Source organism: Castanea sativa, chromosome 1 (assembly GCF_040712315.1).
Source record: "Castanea sativa cultivar Marrone di Chiusa Pesio chromosome 1, ASM4071231v1".
Taxonomy (NCBI): domain Eukaryota; kingdom Viridiplantae; phylum Streptophyta; class Magnoliopsida; order Fagales; family Fagaceae; genus Castanea; species Castanea sativa.
Window position 1 is genome coordinate 70,208,199 of NC_134013.1, and position 25,481 is coordinate 70,233,679.

Here is a 25,481-nt window from a genome sequence, read left to right on the forward strand (position 1 = left end):
TAGTCTTGGTTCTTTTGTTGCCTTATTGGTGTATGTGGATGATGTCCTCATTGCCAGTGATGGTTCTCAAGCAATGACAGATCTTAAGATGTTGCTGGATAAGCAATTTAAGCTCAAAGACTTGGGAGATTTGAAAATTTCTTAGGCTTGGAGGTGGCAAGGTCCAAGGAAGGCATAAGTCTTTGTCAAAGGAAATATGCCTTGGAGCTGTTGGAAGATGCAGGAATGTTGGGTTGTAAACTAGCAAAAGTTCCCATGGAGCAAAGTCTGAAGTTAAGCAAGTATGAAGGGCAAGAATTGAAGGATCCTAGCATGTATAGGAGACTGAATGGGAGGTTGCTCTACTTAACCATTACAAGGCCAGATATTACTTTTGCAGTTCAAAAACTTAGTCAATTTATGGCTAAACCAAGGCTGCCACATTTGCAAGCAGCTTATAAGATTTTGCAGTACATCAAAGGCAGTCCTGGGCAGGGTTTGTTGTTCTCTAGCAAGTCTGAGTTGCACATTAAGGAATTTGCAGATGCAGATTGGGCTGCCTGCCTAGATACTAGGAGGTCAACCACTAGTTTTGTGTCTTTATTGGTGAGTCTTTAGTCTCTTGGAAGTCTAAGAAGCAGCAAGCTGTCTTACGTTCATCAGCAGAATCAGAATATAGGGCGATAGCTGTTGCAATGTGTGAGGTTGTGTGGTTGATCAACTTTCTCAAGGATATTCAAGTTTCTCATTCAAAGACAGCTTTACTTTTTAGTGATAGCCAAGCTACATTACATATTGCAGCTAATCCTGTATTTCATGAGAGAACGAAGCATATTGAGATATACTGCCATGTTGTTAGAGATAAGGCTTTGGAAAAGGTAATTAGAATGTTGCACATTAGAACCAAATCACAAGTTGGGGATCTCTTAATAAAGGCATTGAATTCACAATAATTTTCTCACCTTCTATCCAAGATGAACATGATCAATATTCATGCCCCTGTTCCTCTTAAGGGGGAGTATCAGAAGGACAAGCTTAAAGACTCAGGTTGAAGAAGGTTGAAGGTTAAACAAGCATTGATGTTTGAAGATGTTGCTTCAAGCAGAGAGGCAGCGCACCAAAACAGAGAATTGGAAGAGTTGCAATAGTGACAACTATATGACAAGTTTGTTTACTCTAAAGCAACTAATAGGACTTGTAGTTTTAAAGTTAGTTCAATTAGTAGATATTTTATGTATAAACACGCGTAATGATCTGATTGGTTGTAGGGGTTAGATCCGTATAATGTGAAGTTGGTTAGGAATTACTTAACTCAGTCCTTGTATTAGTCCTTTTATATATATACATCCTGTAATGCAATACAAAATTTCTCTCACAAATTCTCACACTGTTTAATACATTTATTTTTTTACTACTTTTAATGGAGAATTCAAAAGGTTAAGGGGGGCCAAGGTTGGCCTCAACGTGGCTCCAGCAATGGTAAAAAACCTTAAGGTTCACAACATCAAATCCACAATAAATGTTGTATCACAAGGCTAAGGGATATGCTAATTGTGGATACATAAACATATACTATTTGAATGAATGCAAGCATAAACATTGTAATCTTACATATATGCATGTACAGTAAGTTATTTTATTTTAGTCTTAGGTAAACCTCACAAAAAATACTAATGCTCCATTTATTTCGGTACAATGTTGCTATTGTTTTTTGTTTTTAACAAAGAACTACCCTTATAGTAACCCTCTCTCTCTCTCTCTCTCTCTCTCTCTCTCTCTCTTATTTTGACTATTGTTGACATTCCGTTGACTAATCATTAACTTTTTCCAAATAACAATTTTTTGGCTTAAATCGGTCATTTTCCCATTTAAATTTTTTGTATTCATTCTAAAATTTGAGTTTTGTTTTTTCATTTGAGACTTCCAAATATCCCAAAATTATAATACAATTTAGACAATTGAATTAAATTACTCAATCAATAATCATAATATAATTTAGGAGTGCCTCTAATCGCATTTGCATGATTAACAATTGCAAAGTTGTAAATGCAAGTGATAAAAAAGTGCACACACAATGACACAATATCGCCAAAGTCAAGAATAGGAAATAGACACAATGGTGCTCATAGTTAAATTCATCAACAACAATATGAACTGACATTGATTCAATGGTAGAAACCACTAATTAATTGGCAAGTGTAAAACAACCTTGGTTTCCTTCAGCTTCACTCAACTACTCTATTTACTATTTAAATTATTTATGTAATACATAATACATGCTTTATTTAATATTGTAACTTAAAAATATTCCGTTAGTAGATTAAGGAACTACAACAGAGAAATTTGTTTTGGTAAGCAAATTAGGATAGGGACTAGGGGGGATTAGCAGAGACTGGCGGTTTTGGAAGGTTGGCCATCATGGAGCCCTTCCCGTTCTCGTACCTTGAAGAGCTAAAGCTGCAATTCTTAAGGTCTACTGTGATCTTATCCGTACAGAGGTAGATTTAAAAGAGCTGAAGCATTCCATCTCTGACTTACTTGTATTGAACATGAGGCCATACTTTTTTTGAGCCAAAAATGGCATTTTTAATTTTGTCCACATTGTAAACTTTTCCATTTGTAATCTCTGTTCAAAAAATGAAGGGAAAATATAGTCTAAGTTAGTATATATATATTTTTTAACATCATAGATAATATGACTTAATTAGAGTTTAAAAAATGTGGAAATGAACCTGCTGCCTCAAGTACTTTTGTGACATTGCCATCTATCATTGCCTTTTGAAGAGGCAGACTAAAGTAATCGCTTTGTGTGATGGTAGTGCAACATCCATGCTTCAAATACTCATGCTCCCAAAAAGTTTTGTCATCTTGTTTCACCAGACTTGGCCAATATTTTTTCATGTTGTCCAAATGAAGTATCTACAAAAGAAACACAAGGAAAACAAATATAAGAAGGATTGATAAAAATAATAATGTACATATATATGATTTTTGAGAGATAAACATGGAATACCTTTTTGTCATCAAAGACACATGAAACACTCACTACAAGAAAAATGTTTATTACAACAAAAATAATCATTGCAATTACTTCTAAATCATTGCAATAGTTGATATGAGCTGTTGCAATAAAATTTAAGGTAGTAAGTTTGTGAAACAAAAATTTCGTTGCAATAATCTCTAGATATTTTAATGACAACTTTGATGCAATGATATATATGTTATTGCAACAGAAAATTTATTGCAACAATATATTCATTGTAATAAATAATTGTTTTATATTTGTCATTGCAATATATTATAAAATAATTGAATCAAGTAATTGCAATGATATGTATGTTTTAAGTTTGTCATTGCAATAGATTGTAAAATAATTGCTATCAAATTATTACAAAGATGTATTTATTGCAATAAAATATCACTTTGAAAATTTTGTTGTAATAGATTGCAAAAATAATCGGTATCAAGTTATTGCAATGATATCTTTATTTTAAATTATTGCAACAAATTTTCCTAATATAGTACCAATAATTATAAGTTATTGCAACTAATTATTGTAAATGCGATAATTTTTCACTTTTAAGTTACTATTGCAACGATTTTTAACTTGTAGATGCAATATTGTGTCTAGTACCGCTATACTAATGTTGTTGTATTAACATTTGTTGTAATAGACTTATTTTGGTGTATTGACTTGGGTGCAAATAATGGCTGCTCCGTTGTTTGTTTGTGTCCACAATCCATGGATTGTGAAGTAGTGCTTGATCTTATTAGGTAGACAAGTTACCTTGCCAGTATTGCAGAAGGATTCTGGCAATTGTTGCACCAGATAAAAGTAATTGTAATGCAGTGGGGCGGTCATAGTGATAGGTGCCATAAGCGTTATCACCCCAAGACCAAAAGTGACAAGAAAACAAGAAATTTCATTTTCACGAGTGGGAATACAATGAATTTGTTTTTTTTTTTTTTGGGTTCAAAACCACAATGAAACAAATATGAGGTCTCACGTAGGCCTTTTATAGACAACTGGGAGGTATTTATCTACAATCAATATCATTGTTTAATTAGTTCAAGTTTTCCATAAAAAAAAATAGTTCAAGTTTATTTTCCTACAAACAAAAATTTCTGTCCTGATAACAAATCATGTTGATAATGATGAAGGTCAATTAGTAATATCTGACAATAAGTCTTTTGTACGTACTCCCAAATTCCACCTCCCATTAATTCGTGTTTGTCTGCAAGAAACTTTCATTCTTATGCATGAGTTGAGCATCATTTTATATATATATATATATATATATATATATTTTTTTTTTTTTTTGAGTAAATAATAATACTTATTAAAACACACACGAAAATAGTAATATTAGTGTTTTAAACTAAGTTTATAATACATGTCTTAAATTTATGGTGTAGAGTAGATCTAGAGAGAGAATATTATTTTTGTCTAATAAAATTGATAAGATTCTCAAAAAAAAAAAAAAATTGAAATTAATAATGTTATTTCTGATTTGGTTCTTAATAATGACTCATTAAATTTATTGTTGTCCGTCCTTTTTTTTTTTTTTTTGGTGAGAATCCATTAATGGGCCAGTAGAAAGTTTACCTTATATGTATGCAAGATTTTTTGGATTTTTAAAGATTTAATTCTATTGAAGTTAAAGATGTTAACCTTATTATCTTACTTTGTGTTAACAAGCATAAAGTTACATTTACACTTATTAGGCTTTTTCATGGATTGACCTTAATTTTTTCTCATCTGTTGATGATCAGTAATGTGCCTTACTTGATAATTCTTCACTTGTTAGTTGAAGTTATTTTATGGTTGAATCTGGATTTAATAGTAATTACATTGTGCGTGACAATTTTTTTTCCTCATACAAATGTTTTGCATTAAGGGTTCACATAGCCTGAAATGGTAATGTCTGTTGCAGTGGGCTAGAAGCTTAATTATTTGCCATTATTGCATATTCCGTAGCAAAGCCTCCTAGCTAGGATGGGTAAGTCCATGTCAGGTTGGGTAAGTAAATTAAATACATATGTATTCTTATTTCTTAAGGCAGAGGAAGGTGCAAAGGGAATTTGGCTTGGGATTTGATAAATTCTTAGCCCAACAGTTAGGGATTACGTCCCTCATTTATAGTAGAACTATATGCTGAAATAATTTTTTGTATGCTCAAGAATTCCTCTTACGTACAACAATCTCATGATGGAACCAGTTGTAACAATCCCTAATCTAACTATGGATCATGTCTACCAGGAAGCCAATCAGTGTGCTAATGCCTTAGCTAAGTGTGGATGTTTGCAAACTATAGGGCTTTGTAGGTTTTGATAATCCACCATCATGTGATGGCTTCTTTGCTGGTTTATTGTTTTATAATAGAATGGTTTATTGTTAGTTTCTAATATATCTCCAAAAAACGCAAAATTTCTTTCAAGAAAAATACAATTTTTTCAAATTTTAAATATAATTTTTTTTATCAAATATGTTGTTAATTAATAAGAAGACAATAACATAAGTTTGTAAGGTTTTTATTTTTATAATAAAATTCATAAAACCATTATTTAAATGATCTTTATTTCAATATACTATCTACGAGCTTTCTTTATTTGCTCATAAAGTTGATAGAAAGATATAATCTATACGATTATACAATCGATGCATACAATTAGGTTAAATTGTCTCCACTATCAATGCATCTCTACATAATTAAAAAAAAATTCTTAGGTTCTTCAATTAAATTAATTGTGTTTGTGATTAATTGGTCAGTGATCTATTATAATTATTCTTGTGAGTGCATGGACGGAAGTAGGATCTGTTATTTGGGGGGGCGGGGGGCAAAATATAGGGGAATCACAGCACAACTTTAACAAATTGTAACCTTCTTACATTATTTATTGCACAACTTCTATTCTTGTAACCTTCTTACGTTATTTAGGAATTGCATGGAAATAAATTGTGTCAAAAGAAGAAACCATATTCCGAATGATCTTTGACAACTTTAATTTCAAGACCCAAATCACAACATAACTGAAGGCCGTTGATCACAATTTGGGCTATAGAATCCATGGTAATATCACTTGCTTTAGGAATAGGGCTATAGGAGCACTAGTAGCGGCTACTATATGACCACCACAGTTTCAAATTACAAAGCTACCTACTAACCTTTACGATGTCACTTGCAAGCTCTCTCTCCTGTGAAGAAAAGGATGAACTTGCTCGCAGCAAGAAGAAGGTTAAAGATGTTAATCATGCTGGGTTCAGTGAGGATCCAAGTTCCGGCTCCTCATCTCCAAGCCATGGTTCGGGTTCCGGTAAACAGTGTATGTCTTTTAAAGAGAAGCTACTTGGTGAAATTCCAGGGGCTTACACCCAGGCCTTTAACTTTGGGGATAGTATAGAAGAGGATGTTGATTCTGATGAAGAAGTGGAGTCACTCCGACAAGCCCTGGTTGCTGTGAAATTTTCTAAGGAGTTCAAGCAACATATTAGGAGGCCATGGGCTAGAGCTTTCATTGTTAAGGTCTATGGTAGGACTGTGGGCCTTAATTTCCTGCAGGCCAAGCTGCTTGCTCTGTGGAAACCAGCCGGAAGATTAGATTGTGTGGACCTAAGTCATGGTTTTTTTCTCACAAGACTGTCACTGAAAGAGGATTTTGAAAATGTGTTGAAGAAGGGACCGTGGTTTATTGGTGACCATTTTAGTCTCTTAGACCGTGGGAACCAAACTTTAGGCCAGCCTCAGCCATTGTGTCTTCCATTGCAGTATGGATTAGGCTAAATGAGTTGCCTATTGAATACTATAATGCGGAGGCTTTACAACACATCGGAAGAGCTATTGGTAATGTCTTAAGGGTATACATTCACTGCGACAGAGACCAAAGGGAGGTTTGCAAGATTATACGTGCAAATTGATGTGGATAAGCCTTTGGTAACTGCTGTTATGATAGGGAGGTTGGAGCAAACGGTGAGTTATGAAGGTATCCAAAAGCTCTGTTTTGGGTGCGGCAGATTGGGCCATAGGAAGGAGAGTTGCCCTTACACCATCAGGCAAGAGCCATCGTCTAGGGAGGTGCAAAAGGAAGCGTGTGTGGACGAGGGAGAAGGGTCACACGAAAATTGTGAGGCCAATAGTCCAAAGCCTAAAGTGGGACCCAATAATCAAGCGCATGGGGCTGTTCAGGAGGGTGATCATGCAAGTACGTACGGTCCATGGATTGTGGTGGCTCGTAGGAAAAATGGGACAAAATTGCAGAGGAGTGGAGGGTCCCCACCTGGCCAAAGGAGTAATAGGATTGGAGGCTTTAACGGTAACTTGGCGATGGAAGTAGCAAGTAGACTAGAATGGGATAGGGCCGACCTTGCTGATGGGCCCGCAAAGGAGAATAAAAGAAAGCTTTCCCCTCCACGGTCTCTTGATAGGGCCCAAGTTGAGAATTCAATCCATCCCTTGAAATGGGCCCAACCCAGCTCACCCCTTAACTACGAGCCCACTGCATTGAGCATATTGCCTACCCGAATTGAATCATCCCAGACTTCACTAATGGCCTGTTTGGGAGTTTAGAGAAGAAGGAGAGTAGAGGGGAGGGGAGTAATGGGGAGGAGAGTAGAGGAGAATGATTACCCTCCACCTTGTTTGGATATTTTTATAATTAGTAAGGGGGAAGGGAGTAATTAGCCCTTCTCCTTGTTTTTAACATTGTAATTTTATAAATATAATAAGGGCAAATTAGGTAATTTACTTTATCAATAATTTTATGTACTCTACTCTCCTTCCAAATTTCTCCAATTTGGGGGAATTAAAAATGAGGGGGTTGGAAGTAGTTGAAACCCCTTCAAACCCCTCCCCCTCCTTCCCTAAAAAACTCTCAAACAAGGTAATTGAATTACTCCCCTTCCCTCTACTCTACTCCCCCTCCTTTTTTAAACATCCAAACAGGCCATAAAGCATTATTTAGTGAAGGGTAAGAAGGTATTAGCGCGTCAGAGGGGTTCCCAACGTACCTTGTGCAACGCCGTGGATAGTGGAGTTAGTGAAGAAGCTCGTGGTGAGCAACTGAAGGAGAATGCAGGCAAGAAGATGAAGGGTGGAAGGATTGGTGATGGAGAATCAACAATCGAAGAGGCTAGTCAATTTCAGTTCAAAGTCGCTACCTGGTCAGAGATGGGTCATTCTTTTAAGGGGGTAATAGTGGAGATTCTCGAGGCTGGTTTGGCGAAGATACGAGCAAATCCAACTCGGATTATGGGGTGTTTCAGCATGGAGTTAATGAAAGCATAGATATTCAATTTCTCGATGATAGAAATGTGGGGTGGATCCCTCCTACAGATTCGATTTCTCAAATGCCTATACTATGCAGTGTGATTCTCTTGGAGTGTTTGACAAAGAAACGAATGCTAGAAAGGCAGCCAATTCTCACCTTCATTATGGGAAACAAGCTGGTTCAAGCCTTCAAGCAAACGGTGATCTTAAACTTGCTTTTGTTGGCTTAGGAAATAAATATGGGGGTCCTTCATCTCAGTATGACTTTGTTGCCTGGAGAGGGACAGACCAAGGAGGTGCTAAAGCAGATCGGATGGATCTTGAATGAGGAGGCTAAGCTGATGTTGCCTTTTGATGATTGCCCATCTCCTATCCTCTACTTCCTCATGAATGTAATTATCTGGAATTGTAGGGGTGCACTTAAACCCTCTTTTCAAAATCAAGTTAGAGAGTTGGTTCAGAACCACAATCTAGCCATTTTACTTGTGATGGAGACTCGGGTGGGGGGAGGAAGAGCTAAGGAACTTTTTGATAGGCCTCTTTTTGACGGTGCAATTCATACTGATACCATTGGATATGCTGGTGGTTTGTAGGTGTTGTGGAATTCGGACAGGGTGGATGTGTCCTAACTCTCTGAGCAAGAAATTCATATTATGATTAAGGTACGCTTTTCTAATGCCACCTGGTTATTTTCTGCTGTGTATGCTAGTCTTAGGAATGCTGAGAGGCAGGTGTTGTGGAATAATCTTATGAAAGTTGTTGATCTCCATAGTTTTCTATGGGTCATAGCAGGGGATTTCAATGAATCCCTAGTAGAAGATGATAAGTTTGGGGGCAGAGCAGTTAGTGTCAATAGGTCTTTATTGTTTAAGGAGTGTCTAGATAAGTGCAATATGATAGATATTGGGTTCTCAGGGCCTCAGTTCACTTGGACAAACAAGAGGGAAGTTCAAGCTTTAATTTTTAATTTAAGAAAGAATAGATAGATTCTTTGTTAATCCTAGCTGGTGTCTGTTGTACCCAGAGGCAAGGGTCACTCATCTCACTAGAAGCCACTTGGATCACTGTCCTGTGTTGCTGGAGTTGTTGCCTAGGGCTAATGGTGTTAAAAAGCGTCCTTTTAGGTTTCAGATTTGCTTGCTGCTGGATGCAACCTTTCCAAGCATTGTTTCTCAAGCTTGGGGGGGTGGTAGTGAGTTAGCAGATGCCTTAGAACTATTTACTAGGAAAGCTACTGATGGAACAAAAATCAGTTTGGAAATATTTTTACTAGGAAGAAGAATTTGATGGCTCGGATTAATGGCATTCAAAGGGCTGTCAACCCTTCAAATTTCCTTCTTAATTTGGAGAAAGAGCTATTAAAGGAGCTAGATTTTGTGTTGAATCAAGAGGAGGAACTTTGGGCATTAAAGTCAAGAGTTAATTGGATGATACAGGGTGATCGCAATATAGCTTTCTATCATGTCTCAACTTTAGTCCGAAGGAAAAGGAATAAGATTTTGGAAATAAAGAATGCTATGGGGGATTGGATTTACAAGGAGGATGAGATAAAAAAAACTTCATTATAAGTGGTTTTGAAGGGATTTATTCTACATCACTGCTTTCGGTTTCTAGAGTTGATCCTTCAACTTCTTAATGGCAGCCCAAGCTTACTGAGGAGGAAAAAGAGAATATTAGCGGGTGACGCATTCACTCGGGGTTTTTTCAAAGATTTTGGCCTATTGTGGGAAGATCGATTGTTAGGGAGGTGCAAAAGATTTTAACTGACAGGAGGATTCTTGAGTATTTGAATAGAACTCATATTGCTTTAATCCCTAAGATTCAAGATCCGGAGACTTTGGGTAACTATAGACCCATAAGTTTATGCAACACCGTGTATAAAGTGGTGACAAAGATTATTGTGGCAAGGTTGAGGCCTTATTTGGATAAACTCATATCTCCTTTTCAAGCGGCTTTTGTGCCAGGAAGGAAAGGAGTAGACAATGCTATCATTGCGCAGGAGATCATCCACTCCCTTGGGAGAAAGAGAGAGAGTGTGGGCTATATGGCTCTCAAAATTGATTTGAAGAAGGCTTACGACAAGCTAGAGTGGATTTTCATTAGAGAAGCCCTCCTTAAGGCCAGCCTTCCATTTGATCTTATTGATATCATCATGAGTTTTGTCTCCTCGGTATCCACTTCGATTTTGTTTAATGGGGAAGCCACTGATCCTATTTACACTTCGAGAGGGATAAGGCAAGGGGACCTGCTTTCCCCGTACCTCTTTATTCTTTGCATGGATTTCTTGGGCCAACTTATTGAGGAAAAGTGTAATGCCAAGCTTTGGCATCCAGTTAAGGCCTCCTAAAGTGGTCTTGCCTTTTCTCATCTCATGTTTGCGGATGATGTCCTCTTCTTTGCTAGAGCTAATAGCACCAATTGTTCAGCCATTAGAGATGTGCTTGATGAATTTTGTCTATTATCTAGGAAAACATTTAGTGAGGCAAAATCTAGAGTTTACTTCTCCCCGAATGTGGATAGGGATACTAGGGAGTCGTTGTGTGACATTCTTGGATTTTCCTCCACTCCATTCCTTGGTCCTTGGGTTTCCCTTTTGGCATCCTGGCTTCTCATCCTAAGATTACAATTTCATTCTTGACAGGGTGAAACAGAAACTTTCAAGTTGGAAGGCAAATTGCTTTCTTTGGCTGGCCGGGCAGTTTTGATTTAAGCCTCATTAGCTACTATTCCTTCTGACGTTATGCAGTGTGCTCATCTCCCTAGCAAAATTTTGGATGGGTTGGATAAGGTCAACCGAAACTTTCTATGGGGGTCATCAGACACAGTGAAGAGAATTCATTGTGTTGGTTGGGATAAGGTCACCAAACCCAAAGAGGAAGGGGGCCTGGGGTTGCAATCGGCTAAGGGAAGGAATGTTGCCCTTCTCGTTAAGCTAAACTGGAGATTCAATATAGAGAGAGAGGCTTTTTGGGCTATGGTCTTGAAGAGGAAGTATTGCAGCCCTAGGAGATGTATTGCCCCTAATGCCAATAAGCTTCCTTGCTCATCTGTTTGGGCTGCAATGAAAAAAGGTTTGGATACCTTCAACAGGGGGAGTAGGTGGATGGTTGGTAGGGATAGTAGTTTGAGTGTTTGGTATAGTAATTGGACTCAAAAAGGTTCTCTTAGACAACTCATTCGAGGGCCTATTACTTAAGAAGCTAGTATCTTGGAGATGAAGGATTTTATGTTGGAAACGGGTTGGGCTTAGGAAAAAAAATTCCATTTGAGATTCCTCATGATATTAAGATGCTAATTCAAGCTACTCCCATTGCCGTCACTAGTAGAGGAATTGATAAATTGGCTTGGGCAGACTCTTCAAAAGGCACCTTTGAGTTAAGGAGTGCTTATAAGATTGCTATGGGTATCATGGATGCATCTCCCTTCTCAGCTAAATGGCTTCAGAAAGCTGACACTCTTTTGAGAATCAAGACTTTCTTATGGATGTGTACTTATAACAGTATTGGGGTCAAGGTGTGCCTTGAAAAGAGAGGGGTAGTTCATGACAACACATGCCCTATCTATCTAAGAGGTTCCGAGACCAGTTTGCATGCTCTCCGTGACTACCCTCATATCAAGCAGGTTTGGAATCAGTTGGGAATCACTCCCTTGAATCATGGCTTTTGGAGAAGTGACTGCAGGTATGGTTGTCTATCAATGGTAGAAATAATTGTAGTTTGCTTGCTGCCAACCCCCCTTGGAGGTTTATTTTTCCCTTTGCTGTGTGGAATATATGGAAGAGTAGGAATAGGTTTGTTTTCAACAGTAAGAGTAGAAACCCGAAGCTAGTTGGGGATATTTTGAATCAAACATGGGAGTTCATTCATTGTGTGTCAACACCAAGAGCTTCTGTGCAGAAGATGATAAGAAGGATTTGTTGGGAGAAGCTGCCTGAAGGTTGGTTGAAGCTGAATACAAGTGAAGGGTGGAAGTGGTTTGGCTTGCTGTGGAGGGGTTATTAGAGATGCTAATAGGCAGTGGGTAAGACGCTTCAGCAGAAGAATTGGTGTCACTAACATTTTTGTTGCTGAACTATGGGGATTTGAGGGAGGGGTTGTTGCTTTGTAGAAGTCTTAATCTTTCTTCCCTTGTGATTGAGCTAGATGCTGAATCTGTTGTGATTGCTCTCAATAATCCTTCATATGCTAACAATTTTATCTCCCCTATTTTGGAGGACTGCAGATTGTTAGTTTCTCACATGCCTCATATTCGGATTAAGCATTGTTTCTACCATGCTAATCGTTATGTTGATAGACTTGCTAGGATGAGCTTCAGTCAGACTTCATAATTTTCTTTATTTGATAGTTTGCCTGTGGACATAATTGATGTGTATGAGGATGACCTCAATGTGATGTATTTTGATAGATTATGTCCTGAACTTTGTATTTTTCTCTTAGTTTGTTTTAATGGATCGTCGTTAGGCCTGTTTGTTGATCTACCGAAGCCGACGGAAACCGTCTGACCGCACCGATCCGCCTCCCTCAGAGCTCCGCTAAAGGATTCTGGCACGGTGGTCGGCGGCATCTCTTCAGTACTGACGTCGGACTGGTGCGGCCATCGGCCCTGAGATTTGCACACCACTGAGAACCGAACCGCACCAAGTATTTGTAATATATATATATATATATATATAATTTTTTTTTATGTGGCGTGCTCCTCCTAAGTTTTGAGTAGTAAGCACGTCGTGCTCTCAATTTCTCAGTCACGCCGTGCTCAAACTCTGAGTGTTTTTTTTTGGATGAGGGCTCTCAACTCACAAGTCTCACATGTGTGTGAAGTCAAACACGCCAACAGTGGCCCAAGCCTCTAGTCCAACACGCTGTGCTCAAACAGTCCAACTCAATTTTTTTTTTTTTTTTGGATGAGGACTCTCAAGCTCTCAACTCTTAAGTCTCACCCGCATGCGAAGTGGCCCAAGCCCTAAGCCTAACACGCTGTGCTCAAATAGTCCAACTCAGTTTTTTTTTTTTGGATGAGGACTCTCAAGTCTCACCCGCGTGCAAAGTAAAAAAAAAGTAACGTTAGCGTGTGTCAGTCCTGTTGCCTGAATAGTCTTAATCCAGTCTGAATCAAGTCTTGTCCAAGTTGTATTGCTTTTTTTAAAAAAAAGTAAGTGGTTAGTGTTTAAATTATTGTGTAAGATTTTTTTTCTTGATTACTCCCAGCCACACACGTACCCTCTACCCGGTAGAGACTGAGTTGTCTAACTCTAACTTCTCTCTTTCTTTCTTTTTTAGTTTTTTACACTTGCTCTCAGACACACAATCACTCAGCTCAGTGCCTTAGTCACCTCCATTTTCTTCCAAACCCGCCGAACAAAGTCTGTTGTTTCCCAGTTTCCCTCTCAATCTAAGAATTTCATTCTCCCACCTAACCATTTTTCTCCTCTTTTGCTCTTAGTCTCAGTCCATAATTTTTCCTCCAAACCCTAATCCCGCCGAACAAATAGTAAATTTTTCCTCTCAATCTCAGATTCTCAAGCTCCCACCCAACCATTTTTCTCTAATCTTTTGCTCTCAGCCACATAAATTTTTTTCCATACCCTAATCCCGCCGAGCAAACAGTAGTTTTTCCCTCTCAAATTCTCAATCTTAGGCTCCCAGTCCCACCTATGACCTAACTTTCTACTCTATAAGAACACAAGCTCTCAGTCTCACACTCTCGTCTCTGATTCTCAGTCTCTCTCTCACAAAGAAAGACTATCCTCTCAAGGTCTCACAGAATTCCTAATCCCTAATTCTGTCTTTGATAACCCTAACCCCTAATTTTTTTGGTTTTATTTTGAGTTCACTGAATGTTTCTTGTTAATTCTAATTTTTGTTTTTTTTTGTGTGGTTATTTTCTTGTAATTTCAGGGGTAATTTAAGAAATTTAGCTTCAGCGTTGTGAAGGACTAAATCTTAGAGGCCTAAAGAGTTCGTGGGTATTTTTTCATACTATTTATATATTTTTATGAGTTCACTAATGTTTGATTATTTTTTCTATGCTGTTTGATTTTGTTTTAAGTGTTTTTTTTAAAGGTTCACTCATGTTATTTGCTGTTTGATTTTGTTTCTAGTGTTCAAAGATTGTAAATTTATTTGTTGATCATCATTCTGATTGATTATACTGTTGTGATTTTAGTTTATTATATCATGCTATTGATTAATATATTATTGTGATTTAAGTTTGTTATATCATGCTATTGATTGATTATACTGTTGTGATTTTAGTTTGTTATATCGTGCTATTATGGTTTTAGTTGATTATCTTCTTCTTGTGATTTTAGCATTGAGTAAGCTACATGTATGGTTTTTGTTTACTAATATGTTATTAAAATTAGTTTATGACTGTGTGTTTTAGCTAAAGGTTGCTTGCTTAATTTATTTGTTGTTGCTTCCTTAATTACTATGTATATGTGATTGTTATTTATATTGATGTAATTAGATCATGGTTTCTCGTGCTTCTTGTTCTACCCCTCCTACTGAGCCTACTCCTAGTCCATGTACTGAGGCTAATCAACCAAACACACATTCTTTCATTCCACCATCAGATGCTGCACCCCCTCAAATAGAAATAGAAACTCAACAAGCTACTATTAATGGTGGTAAAGAGTCTTCTAAGATATGAGATCATTTCTCTAAGATAGAGGGTTGTGACCCACTTTACCCTAAGTCACAGTGCAACTATTGCCAAAGGCGTTATAATTGTCACCCAAAAAGAAATGGAACCTCTGCCATGTGGTCCTATATAAAATCTGGTTGTAAGAAATACCCTTATAGGCGTGATAAAGGCTGAAGAGGAATAAAAATGAACACGACGGGTCTACGTGGTGGATGTGACGACACAGGAATGACAGATTGATGGTCAACAGCCAAGGAGCTCGGATCTACAGTGGACGGATAGATATAGCACATTAGTCATTGGTTCTATTAATTCTAGACTAGGGTTTTCACTTTACGACTAAGTCTGGTGTGGCTTTGCTTGATCTCCGCAAAAACGTGCATAAGAAGAATCCTTGCGTCACACGTTTAAGCCTTAATCAAGGGACTGCTACAAGGAAAAGAATTCTGGGAGGTGTGTAAAAGCAAAGAGTTCTAATTCTATAAGGAAAAGACTTCATGAACAAAACACGGGATTAAAAACTCTACACTACTATAAATACCTTAAAACCCTCATAAATCAAGGTACGCATTATTAACTCGACTCTGGGTGTTAATGAGCTGGTGTTGAGGAAGTTTAGTATGGAAAGACTAAGGATGGCCTTGGCTAGGATGATTATAGTTGATGAACTACCTTTTAGGTTTGTTGAGCATGGTGGGTTCATTGATTTTATGACAGAGGTAGAGCCTAGGTTTGAAGTTCCCTCTCGTGTTACTGTTGCAAGGGATTGTCTTAAACTTTACATTAGGGAGAAGGAGAGTTTGAGAAGGGTTTTAATGGCTGGTCAAAGAGTGTGTTTGACAACTGATACTTGGACTTCAATCCAAAACCTTAATTATCTTTGTTTGACTGCACATTATATTGATGTTGATTGGGTTTATCATAGTAAGATTTTAAATTTCTGCCTTGTACCTGATCATAAGGGTGAGACCATTGGTAGGGTGGTTGAGTCTTGCTTGCTTCAATGGGGAATAGATCATATTTTTACAATTACTATTGATAATGCAAGCTCAAATGATGTGGCCATAGAATATCTTAGGAGGAAAACAAAAGATAGGGTGGGTAGCCTCTTGGGTTGTGAGTTCCTTCATATACGTTGTTGTGCCCATATTTTGAATTTAATTGTGCAAGATGGGCTAAAAGACCTTAATGAGTCAATTGTTAAGGTTCATAATGTAGTAAGATCCTCTCCTAATAGATTTGAGAAGTTTAAGGCATGTGTTGAAAAAGAAAAAATTCAAAGCAAAAGCTTGTTATGCCTTGATGTGTCTACTAGGTGGAATTCAACTTACTTGATGTTAGAAAGTGCACAAAAGTTTGTGGCTGCATTTGAAAGGATGGAGGAAGATGATGGGCATTTCTTACGTTATTTTGAGGATCCATCTAGTGGTCCCCCTCAGTTTTTAGATTGGGAAAATGTAAGACTTTTTACAAAATTTCTTGGTATGTTCTATGAGGCAACTTTAAGATTTTCTGGTTCCTTGTTTGTGACTACTAATGTGTACTTCCATGAGCTTGTTAGTCTTCAAGACCAGTTAAATCAATTGTGTAATGGTAGGGGTGATCCTTTGTTAAAGGGTATGGCACAAAGAATGAGATTGAAATATGATAAGTATTGGGGAAGTGTTGATAGGATAAATTTGATGTTGTTTGTGGCTGTTATGGTTGATCCTAGATATAAATTGAAGTATGTGAGGTTTTGGTTTAAGCAATGGTATGACAAGGGGAAAGCTGATGAGTTAGGATTGAGACTTAGGGAAGCTTTGAATAGATTGTACAAGCACTATAGTGGAGCAATAGGGACCCCATGTGGTGCTAGTGGGACTAGTGAGTCTAGTAGTAGTGATGTTGCTACCATGTCCTCCATGCTAAGTGACTTTGGTAGTGCAGAAGAAAGAATGAAGAGGTACAATAACATATACAAACAACACTTAGCAGATGAGGATAATGTAGAATGCAAATCTGAATTGGACCGATACTTGTTAGAAGCTAGTGTAGATCCGGAGACGGAAGGCTTTGATATTCTTGATTGGTGGAGGGTGAATTCTTCAAGATATAGGATCCTTTCTCAAGTTGCCCGTGATGTTTTGGCAATTCCCGTCTCTATTGTTGCATTAGAATCTGCATTTAGCACTAGGGGTCGTGTTTTGGATCCTTTCCGTAGCTCATTGTCTCCCAATACTGTTGAAACTTTGATTTGTACACAAAATTGGTTGAGGTCTAAGGGTTCAACTGAACCAATTGACCTACGAGAGGCAATGGATGAAGTGGAAAACTATGAACTTGAATCGGGTAATGTTTTTTTTTTTTGTGTGTCTTTTAGAGCTTGCACCAAAACCCACTGTGGGTACAGATTCTGTTCTAGACTGATTTGGAAGGTGGGGTTGTTTTTTGGACTTAGCTACCTAAGGTAACTTATAAATTTTATGTAATTTGCTTATGTTTGGTTGGTTGTTGTTTGTAATGATGTTAATTGTCATGTATTGCTTTCTACTTTCTATTTATCATTATTTTTTGGGGATTAACATTGTAGGGATGGAGTTTTTTGTATGTGATGATTGGAGTTGGAGTTGGCTGGCTGATTGCAGAAATTTTTTGTGGATATTTTGTTGACTTAATCATGGAGGACCAAATTAGGAGTGTTTGGGTGCTTGGGCTGCTGGTGGTGGCTTGATGCTTTTGTTGCTGCTGTGTCTTTATTTTTTTTTACTAGATGCACACTTGACAACACAAGCACAGCTGAACAAACACTTGAAAATTATTAGACTATTGGTCTTAGTAGACTAGACTGCCTCCATTTTTTTGTGAAAAATATGTAGTTGTGTATATTTGTATCCATTATGTATATTTGTATAGTGCTTTTCAAGCACTACTTGACTACTCCTTGGGGCTGTGATACTGCTTATATTTGATGTGATACTATGATGCTAGAAATATTAATGTTAATGATGTTGGCTTGTTGCCATGCTAGAATTCTCTTGTTTGGTTTGAGACTTGAAATTGTATACTTGTGTTTGATTTGGAATGTTGTGACAGGTTTAGATTTGTTAATGTGTTAATGTGTTTAATAAACACATGTTTAATTTGACAAGTTGAGATTTAAGTCATTATAGTTGAGACTAGATACTCTATAATTGAGTATTTAATTTGGAATGTTGTGAGTCTTGTGACAGGTTGAGAATGGGCTCAAAATGTTTTTTTTTTAAGGAAAAAAAGCCCAAAACTTAGAATAGTAACTTTTAAAAGACCAGCCCATTTAACCGAACGAACCACACCGAGCCGCTACAATTAACCGCACCTTGTGTAGACCGGTTCTAATCTTCCAAAAGTGAGGTGTGGTCAAGCATAGGGTGAAACTGCACCCTATAGGCGTGGTGCAAAAAACCTCTTCAAAACCGACCGAATTGAACCGTGTACACTCCTAATCGTCGTTCACCAAAAAAAAAGCTACCTACTAACCTACTTAGATTTCTTTCTCAAAAAAAAAAAAACCTACTTACATTTGTGTCTTTAATAGATTTCAAAGCCAAATTTAATTTATGGCAACTCCTAGGAGAACCATCCGTATAGAAGCTATAGTTTTTGCAAAATTCAATACCACATTCTCTTTCTTTGTAACTTCTAAAAACTCTTGGGCATACACATTAAATTCTATATATTCTTCTTGCTTTTTAATTGTATATATATATATATAGAGCTAAATTATCAACATTATGGGATTAATTAGTGATGTCAATAGGTTTGCATATATCTGCACACTATAGTAAGATGACAACTAAAGTAATATTATTTAAATATTTTAAAACATAGTTTTTTGAGAGGTGCTACGTCCACAACATTTTTACAACAATTTTACAACAAATCATAGGTGGTTAATTGTTATAGGTTCAAATTTGAATCTAACACTAAGATTACTTTTTTGTCCCAACAATAACAACCAGTATCAACTTGCCACTTAGGATTTGTTGTAAAAATGTTGTAAAAATGTTGTGGACATATCATTTCTCTAGTTTTTTTATTAGATAAATTAAGGATTGCCCATTAGATAATGATAATAGTGGAAAGCAATAAATAAGGAGAGAGAGAGAATGCTAGTATTAATTAGGTAGTAAGGTGGAAAACAATAACATTTAATGATTTTTTTTAACCGTTAGATCTTTTAGAAATCTACGGTATAAAAATTGTGTAAGTTTATAAGAGTTACACTAGGTGTAACTCTCTCTCTCTCTCTCTCTCTCTCTCTCTCTCTATATATATATATATATATATAAAGGATCTCCCTTCCCCTATATATAAATGTGTGTGTGTATTTCTCAAAAAAAAAAAAAAAAGGAACTACTTGTGCGCCAGGGGCCGTGGCCTTCCTTAGTCCACAAGTAGCCCCGTCTCTATGAGAGAATAATACATTTTTTGTACTATATAGAATAATTTAATTATATGATTAAATTTAATTGGGGAGAAGATTTAAGTAACTATACCAAAATGTCCTAAAAAAAAAAGTGACTATACCAAAATATTGGCAATTTAAAGATTCCATGATTTTTTTAAAAGAAAGACATGAATCCTAAAAGCATGCTATTCTGCAGAATTAGTGGAGATTATGGCCTTGCTTCAAGGTGTCTTGCTTGCCTAAGAATTGCATCTCCCTCGAGTCATTATGGAGTCAGATGCGCTTGCAGCAATCCAGGCCACAAATCCATTGGCAGCAGCTCTGGTCATATTATCCAGGAAATTCTGCATATTTGAAATTCCTTTGAGTATTGTACCTTCTAGCACATTGGTAGAGACTTCAATCAAGTTACGCATGAGTTAGCTCAACATGCTCGCAGGACAGAAAGTTCCCAGCTTTGGAAGGGAGTTACCCCTCCTTTTATTTCTTTGTTAATTCAATCAGATGTATTATAATGTTTAGTATTTGGTTCTGCCTATGCAGACCTGTTATGTCTGTATTTCTCTTTCTGGTGTAATGAAAATCATGTCCACTTTCAAAAAAGAAAGACATGAATCCAATCAATAAGCGGTCTTATATAAACTTAATTAGTTTCTTAGAGCAACCACATCAGTCCTCCTAAAATCTTTTAAAATAGAAAACACTACAAATTTTACACATTTTGAGCAAAAAAAATTCACATAAGTGGGTGTAAAAATGTGCAAAATCGTGCAAATCCATCCACGAGTTACAGTAACTGTGTATATTTACAAGGTTACTGTAGCTTGTTTATCTATTATTTTATTAATTTCCGTTCGCTTTTTATTTTTTTCTCTCTCTCTTCTTCGTGCTCAACACACCCAGTTAACTGTTCATTTTCTTCTTTACCTCAGATGTACACAAGCACACCCACACACAAACATATCCACACAGACAAATCAACACAAAGAATCAACACAGAGATACACTTGCTCAAAAAAAAAAAAAAAAAAGAAACAAAGATACACAAACACAGATCAGTGCTTCATCGGAATGATTGGTATCTGATCAGTGCTTGACTGGATTGGAGCTCGTGGGTCTTGCCTGTGGATCGAAACTCGTGGATTGTGGATTGTGGATCGGAGCTCGAAGCTCGTGGATTGGAGTGGATCGGAGCTAGGGAGAGTTGATCTGAAATGGGTAGAGAGAGAGAGAGAGAGAGAGAGAGAGAGAGAGAGAAACAAATTAGAAATGGGTAGAGAGAGAGAGAGTGCGCGCATATATCTCGGGTAATTGAGAAATAATAAAAAATGTAAGGAAATTGATTATTTAATTAAAAGAGGTGATAGAATAAATGAACTGATGTGGGTGTTTTGTAAAAGTGGATGTGTAAAATATAAAAAGTAGGTTTTTAGTGTAAAAATAGATGTGTAAAATAGAAGAACTGGTGTTGTTGCTCTTAAGCAAAGAGAGACTCAATGAGCATCCCATGAAATATTTGGTACCATTTCCGATGTGTTTGGCTTAGACATATATTCCATTTGAAAGCTTTCAATATCACAATGCATGGACATGTGAAATAAATGTTTGTCACCAAAAGCATAGAGGTTAATTCAAATCTTATCCTATTTATTAAAACAAAAAAGTGATTGAAAAAAAAGAAAAGAAAATTACACTTTACCACCCTAAATTATGCCTCATGTTATATTTTGCACCCTAAACTTTTCGAATGTACTTTTTGCACTCTAAACTATGACTTTTGTTACACTTTGCACCTTGATGTTAAGTTTGTAATTAACTTTGATGGAAAAATATGACACTACGTGAAAAGACCTAATTGCTCATCTTCTCAATGATTTAAAAACAAAATATAAATTACACTTTACCGCCCTAAACTATACTCCTTATTACACTTTACATAAAAGTGACATTAAAACATAATTATAATTTTATGAGATAAATCATGTGTTTTGATAGTTCAAAAGGTTATGTGTAATTAGGGTGAAAAACTAGAGTGAAAGTGAAATTTGCCCCAAAAATAAATAAGTGTTTCAATGAATGTACTATCTATCATAACTACTAGAACTTGCTAAAGTGGTTGATTGTGAGCGGTGGACAATTATTAACACATGGACCCTTATTTTTCACCATTTCACTTTGCACCATGTCAAAGTTGAGTCCCTATAATTTTTCAAAATTAAAAAGCATAGCTATTTAAAATAAAAAAATAAACACACTATTAAGTCACAACAGTTTTCATAACTATGGAAGTAACAAGTTGTTAATGATAGATAATAAAATAATACCAATAATTGGCTAATAAAAACCAATAAAAAGTTAAAACTTATTTGTGAAAGATATTGTATAAATTGTTCTCTTCAGAGTTATTTTTGAAACAATATGTATGTCATTAGATTTATTGTATATCCAAAGTCAAAAAACAAACAATTAAGTTATTGACCCAAAATGCAACAATAAAGTTTGTGTTTATCCCAAACATGCCCCTAATGAGAATTGGTACCTAGTAGTTAAGGAAAAAAATTCAATAGAGTACCAAAATTCAAACTTAGAAAAATTATATTGAAGTTTGATTGCAGGTAATTTTTCATTGCTTTGTCATCGTCCAGCTCTGGATGGTCAACAATAAGATCACAATTAAAACGGGAAGTAACGATGCTAAAAGAAAATGATTATTGGCTTTATCATTATGAATAAAATGAAGAAAACATGATCCCGTGTTCATTTCAGGTTACTTTTTTTCTTCCTTGGATTTGACAGTTCAGGTTACTTTTTGTCTTCCTTGGATTTGACAGTGCATCGAGTGTCATTTAAATCATGTTATCCATCCACGAAATGGATGGATTCTAAATGGGGAGTGTATGTTAGTTTCTTAGATATGGGGCATTCTGCGTTAAAAGCGATGCTGCTTTTGGTAGAACTATTGTGAACTCATCAAGCAAATCAGGTTAACCATGGAAAAGAATGGCAACCTAAAACTATTAAACAATAACACTAGGAAAACTAAAAATCAAGGCTACAAAAATACTGAAAATTACCTGAATAAGAAAACTTATCCAGTGAAACAAGAGAAGTGAACAAACATATATTTACCACGGTTAGTACCTCATTTTGAAAGTGTTTCTGTAGGAATAAAATTCATCATTAAACCAAAGAAACCAACATTTTCTTTTAAAGTTCAACAGAGAAAAACAGTATATTCACCTCTATCTTGTTCACAATTCACAAAGCAAAAACAATATATTCACCTTTTTGTTTTTGCTAAACCAATATATTCACCTTTTATCTTGTTCACAATTCACAAACCAAGATTCTTTGCTGAAACAGATGCTGTTTGCGGAATAAATGTTGTGAACTCATCAAGCAAATCTGGATGACCATCAAAAAGAACGGAAATCTGAAATTGTAAAACAAAAACCTCTAAGAATACTGACAATTACATTAACGAAAAAAAAAACTTTCCAAACAAGAGCAGTGAAACAAACAGAACCATAGCATATATTTACCTCATTATAGACCTTATTTATGTCTTTGTGCTCCTTCTTGTACGTATTCAAACAGTCTAAGAATGCTTTATAAACATGTTCATCATCTTGAAAGCGTCTCTGTAGGAACAAAGGTCACTATTAAACCACAAAGAACTAACATTTGCAGTTAAAATTCAACAGAGCAAAACAGTATTTTCACCTTTATCTTGTTCACAAAGTTGATAGCTCCTTCAAATTCAACCTTCTTTTGTAAAGCAGCCTCATCATCCTCAAGGTTTATTTCACACCCCTTTGGCAAGAAGATGTTAAACCCAGAAATCAAGTTATTATGGCCTTCAAATAATTCCTTCACTCTGGCACTGGCACCAACAGTATCAGTTCTACAAGAACAAACGATGGCATAATCCGTTAGGTTTTAAATGCAATGTTCCATTAATCCAAGACAAAAACTTCATAAATGTGATTACTGTACCTTTGAGCCTTAAAATCTTTTAAGACCTCAAGGAACATGTCATATTTCTCTCTTTGGTCTTGAAACGTTTCCTTCACATCCTTGAGATAGCTTAAGCATTCATATGTTGTTAGTTTCCCTGTGGTACAACCAAGATCACTACCTCCTCCACCTCCACTTGCAGGGACTTGGGATTGCCCATATCTTCACATTATATATATAAAATTAGCATAACCACAATTCATCCTGAACTATAAACAACTATAGCACAGCTATTCCATAAACACAACATACTCATACTATCAGTGTGATCTCTATTAGAGTAGAAAAGTCTAATTTAACAGCACACTGATTCCCAGAGTTCAAATTTCTCCTCAGCGGCATTGCCTGCTCTCATTTGCTTGGAAAACTAGGATTCAAAAGTAATTAAAAAAAAAAAAAAATTCAATTCACCCCCCCCCCCCCCAAAAAAAAAAAATCCCACAAAAGGGAAAAATTACAAGCTTTCAATTGAAAACTTATCACACAATAAGTTTCTTTAAAAATAAAATCAAATTACAATAAGCGGAACCCATTAACAAAACCAGCCAAGATCATAATTGAAATTCAAACATAACCCATATCTCTCTTCCCTCACAAAAATTCAGCAAACTCTATCATACAAAAAATAACCAAGCAAAAAGAAAACAACTTTCCTCATACGAAACATTCTCTAGCAAACCAAACAGAACTTAAAGAATCAAACAAAGCTGTAAAAACAACAAAAGAGAAAAGCGTACGGAGAAGAGAAAGAAACTTACGAGTCTCCAGTGGAAGAACCAGACGGCAAATTAGATTGCGAAGAGCTTCCATCGTCTCCTAATCTCTTCATCTCCGAACCAATCCACCACGAAATTCTCAATTCTCAATTTTCAATTTTCAATTTTCAAATCGCTAACCCAAAAGAAAAAACATAGAAACCTAAGACTCCATCGAAACTGCAGACGCGTGTTTTTATTTTTTGGATTTTAACCCCTACTTATATGGGACCCGACAAAAAAATAGGATATAAAAAAATAGCATTTTTTTTTGTTATCATTTAAATAAAGAGAATAAAAAAAATAACTTATTAAAATTTTAATAAGAAGTTATATCCTTGTCAAAATAAAATATTTAAAATTTATCTCATTATAAACTTTATTGTTCTTATTTAACTATTCTTTCACTTTGCTGTAAAAAAAAACTATTCTTTCACTTTAACTATTTTACGTGTATTCTAAAAGTTTTAGAAATTATAGATAAATTAATAATAAAAAAGTTAGATGAAGAATTTAGATGGTAATTAAATTAAAATTTTTATCAATTTAAAAATTATAAGAGTAGAAGATAAGGACAAAAAAAATCTATTTATTTTAAAATTGACAAAATATCTGTAATTTGATGAAACTTTCAGTTATTTCATAATTAACATTTCAATTAAATAAAAAAAATATCTATTTTTAAAAAAAATCTAAAAAGTTTTCAGCTTTGAGAAATTTTTGAAAAAGAAATATTAGACATGAACTAAAGATAGACATTATAAGTTAAAATCAAAATTATAAATAATTCAAAATCATCGGCCATGTTATAATCATTAGCTCTATTATAAATTTATAAACATTATAGACATTTTAAATTGATTTAATGTATATATAATTTAATAAATACGTTAAAATCATCGGGCATGTTATGTTATGATTTATAAGTTCTTAAACATGAGAACTTTCAAATGGTCAATAATCTTAGCTAATTATTGTGACAAATCATAATTTTAGTCAATTTCTTATATATTTTTTCTGCAATTAAACTAACATTTTAATAATAAAAAATTAAATACATGCAAAAAACAAAAATAAAAGTTTGCAATCTGTAGCAATTCTCTAATAGAAAATTCAATGATTGATAAAAAAAAAAATTAGAGTAAACAAATACATACTTGCAAGGTTGTAGGTAGAAGAAGAGAATAATAGAGGAAAAGAACAATATTGTAGGTATTCATTATGAACTATTTGAGATATATATACACTTCTTATTGAAAAAGTTGATATAAACAAAAAGTCTAATGTTAATTGAATAGAATTTTATAAAAGACCTTTTTAAGCGTACTAAGTAAAGTGCGGTGCTAAAAATAACCCAAAACCGCAACCACCGCACCTTGAACACCCAGCTTAGGC

The 25,481-nt window shown here is 35.6% G+C and overlaps 2 protein-coding genes across 4 annotated transcripts; one reads left to right on the plus strand and one right to left on the minus strand.

Annotated features, from left to right (window-relative positions):
• Window positions 1-11,531: 11,531 nt before the first annotated feature.
• Window positions 11,532-17,598, plus strand: LOC142633364 (zinc finger BED domain-containing protein RICESLEEPER 2-like). The gene is made up of 6 exons (XM_075807593.1): window positions 11,532-11,923; window positions 12,351-12,467; window positions 12,588-12,635; window positions 14,495-14,567; window positions 15,449-17,302; window positions 17,458-17,598. Exons 1-6 carry the CDS (start codon window positions 11,532-11,534, stop codon window positions 17,596-17,598), a joined length of 2,625 nt encoding a protein of 874 aa, XP_075663708.1.
• Window positions 17,599-20,089: 2,491 nt separating this feature from the next.
• LOC142606100 (paired amphipathic helix protein Sin3-like 2) lies at window positions 20,090-24,290 on the minus strand. Of its 3 annotated transcripts, XR_012839120.1 has the most exons (7): window positions 24,090-24,290; window positions 23,311-23,493; window positions 23,038-23,218; window positions 22,857-22,955; window positions 22,630-22,747; window positions 22,389-22,473; window positions 20,090-20,523 (listed from the first exon to the last, which is right to left on the minus strand). XR_012839120.1 is itself a non-coding variant. In XM_075777509.1 (6 exons), the coding sequence occupies exons 1-5, from the start codon at window positions 24,158-24,160 to the stop codon at window positions 22,649-22,651; spliced, it is 633 nt and encodes a 210-aa protein (XP_075633624.1). In that variant the 5' UTR covers window positions 24,161-24,290; the 3' UTR covers window positions 20,090-20,523; window positions 22,630-22,648. The 3 variants fall into 3 exon arrangements, 2 of the variants coding, with proteins under 2 accessions (XP_075633624.1, XP_075633616.1); XM_075777509.1 differs by lacking the exon at window positions 22,389-22,473; XM_075777501.1 differs by lacking the exons at window positions 20,090-20,523; window positions 22,389-22,473 and having other exon boundaries at window positions 22,474-22,747.
• Window positions 24,291-25,481: the final 1,191 nt, after the last annotated feature.

Coding starts and splice junctions, on each gene's coding strand:
- LOC142633364 (XM_075807593.1), top strand. CDS start 11,532: ATGCTAATTCAAGCTACTCCCATTGCCGTCACTAGTAGAGGAATTGAT. Junction 12,636..14,494: donor GAGGATGACCTCAATGTGAT/GTATTTTGATAG, acceptor TTGTGATTTTAG/TTTGTTATATCGTGCTATTA. Junction 14,568..15,448: donor TAGCATTGAGTAAGCTACAT/GTATGGTTTTTG, acceptor TCATAAATCAAG/GTACGCATTATTAACTCGAC.
- LOC142606100 (XM_075777509.1), bottom strand. CDS start 24,160: ATGAAGAGATTAGGAGACGATGGAAGCTCTTCGCAATCTAATTTGCCG. Junction 23,219..23,310: donor AAAGATTTTAAGGCTCAAAG/GTACAGTAATCA, acceptor TTGTTCTTGTAG/AACTGATACTGTTGGTGCCA. Junction 22,956..23,037: donor ACTTTGTGAACAAGATAAAG/GTGAAAATACTG, acceptor TTGTTCCTACAG/AGACGCTTTCAAGATGATGA.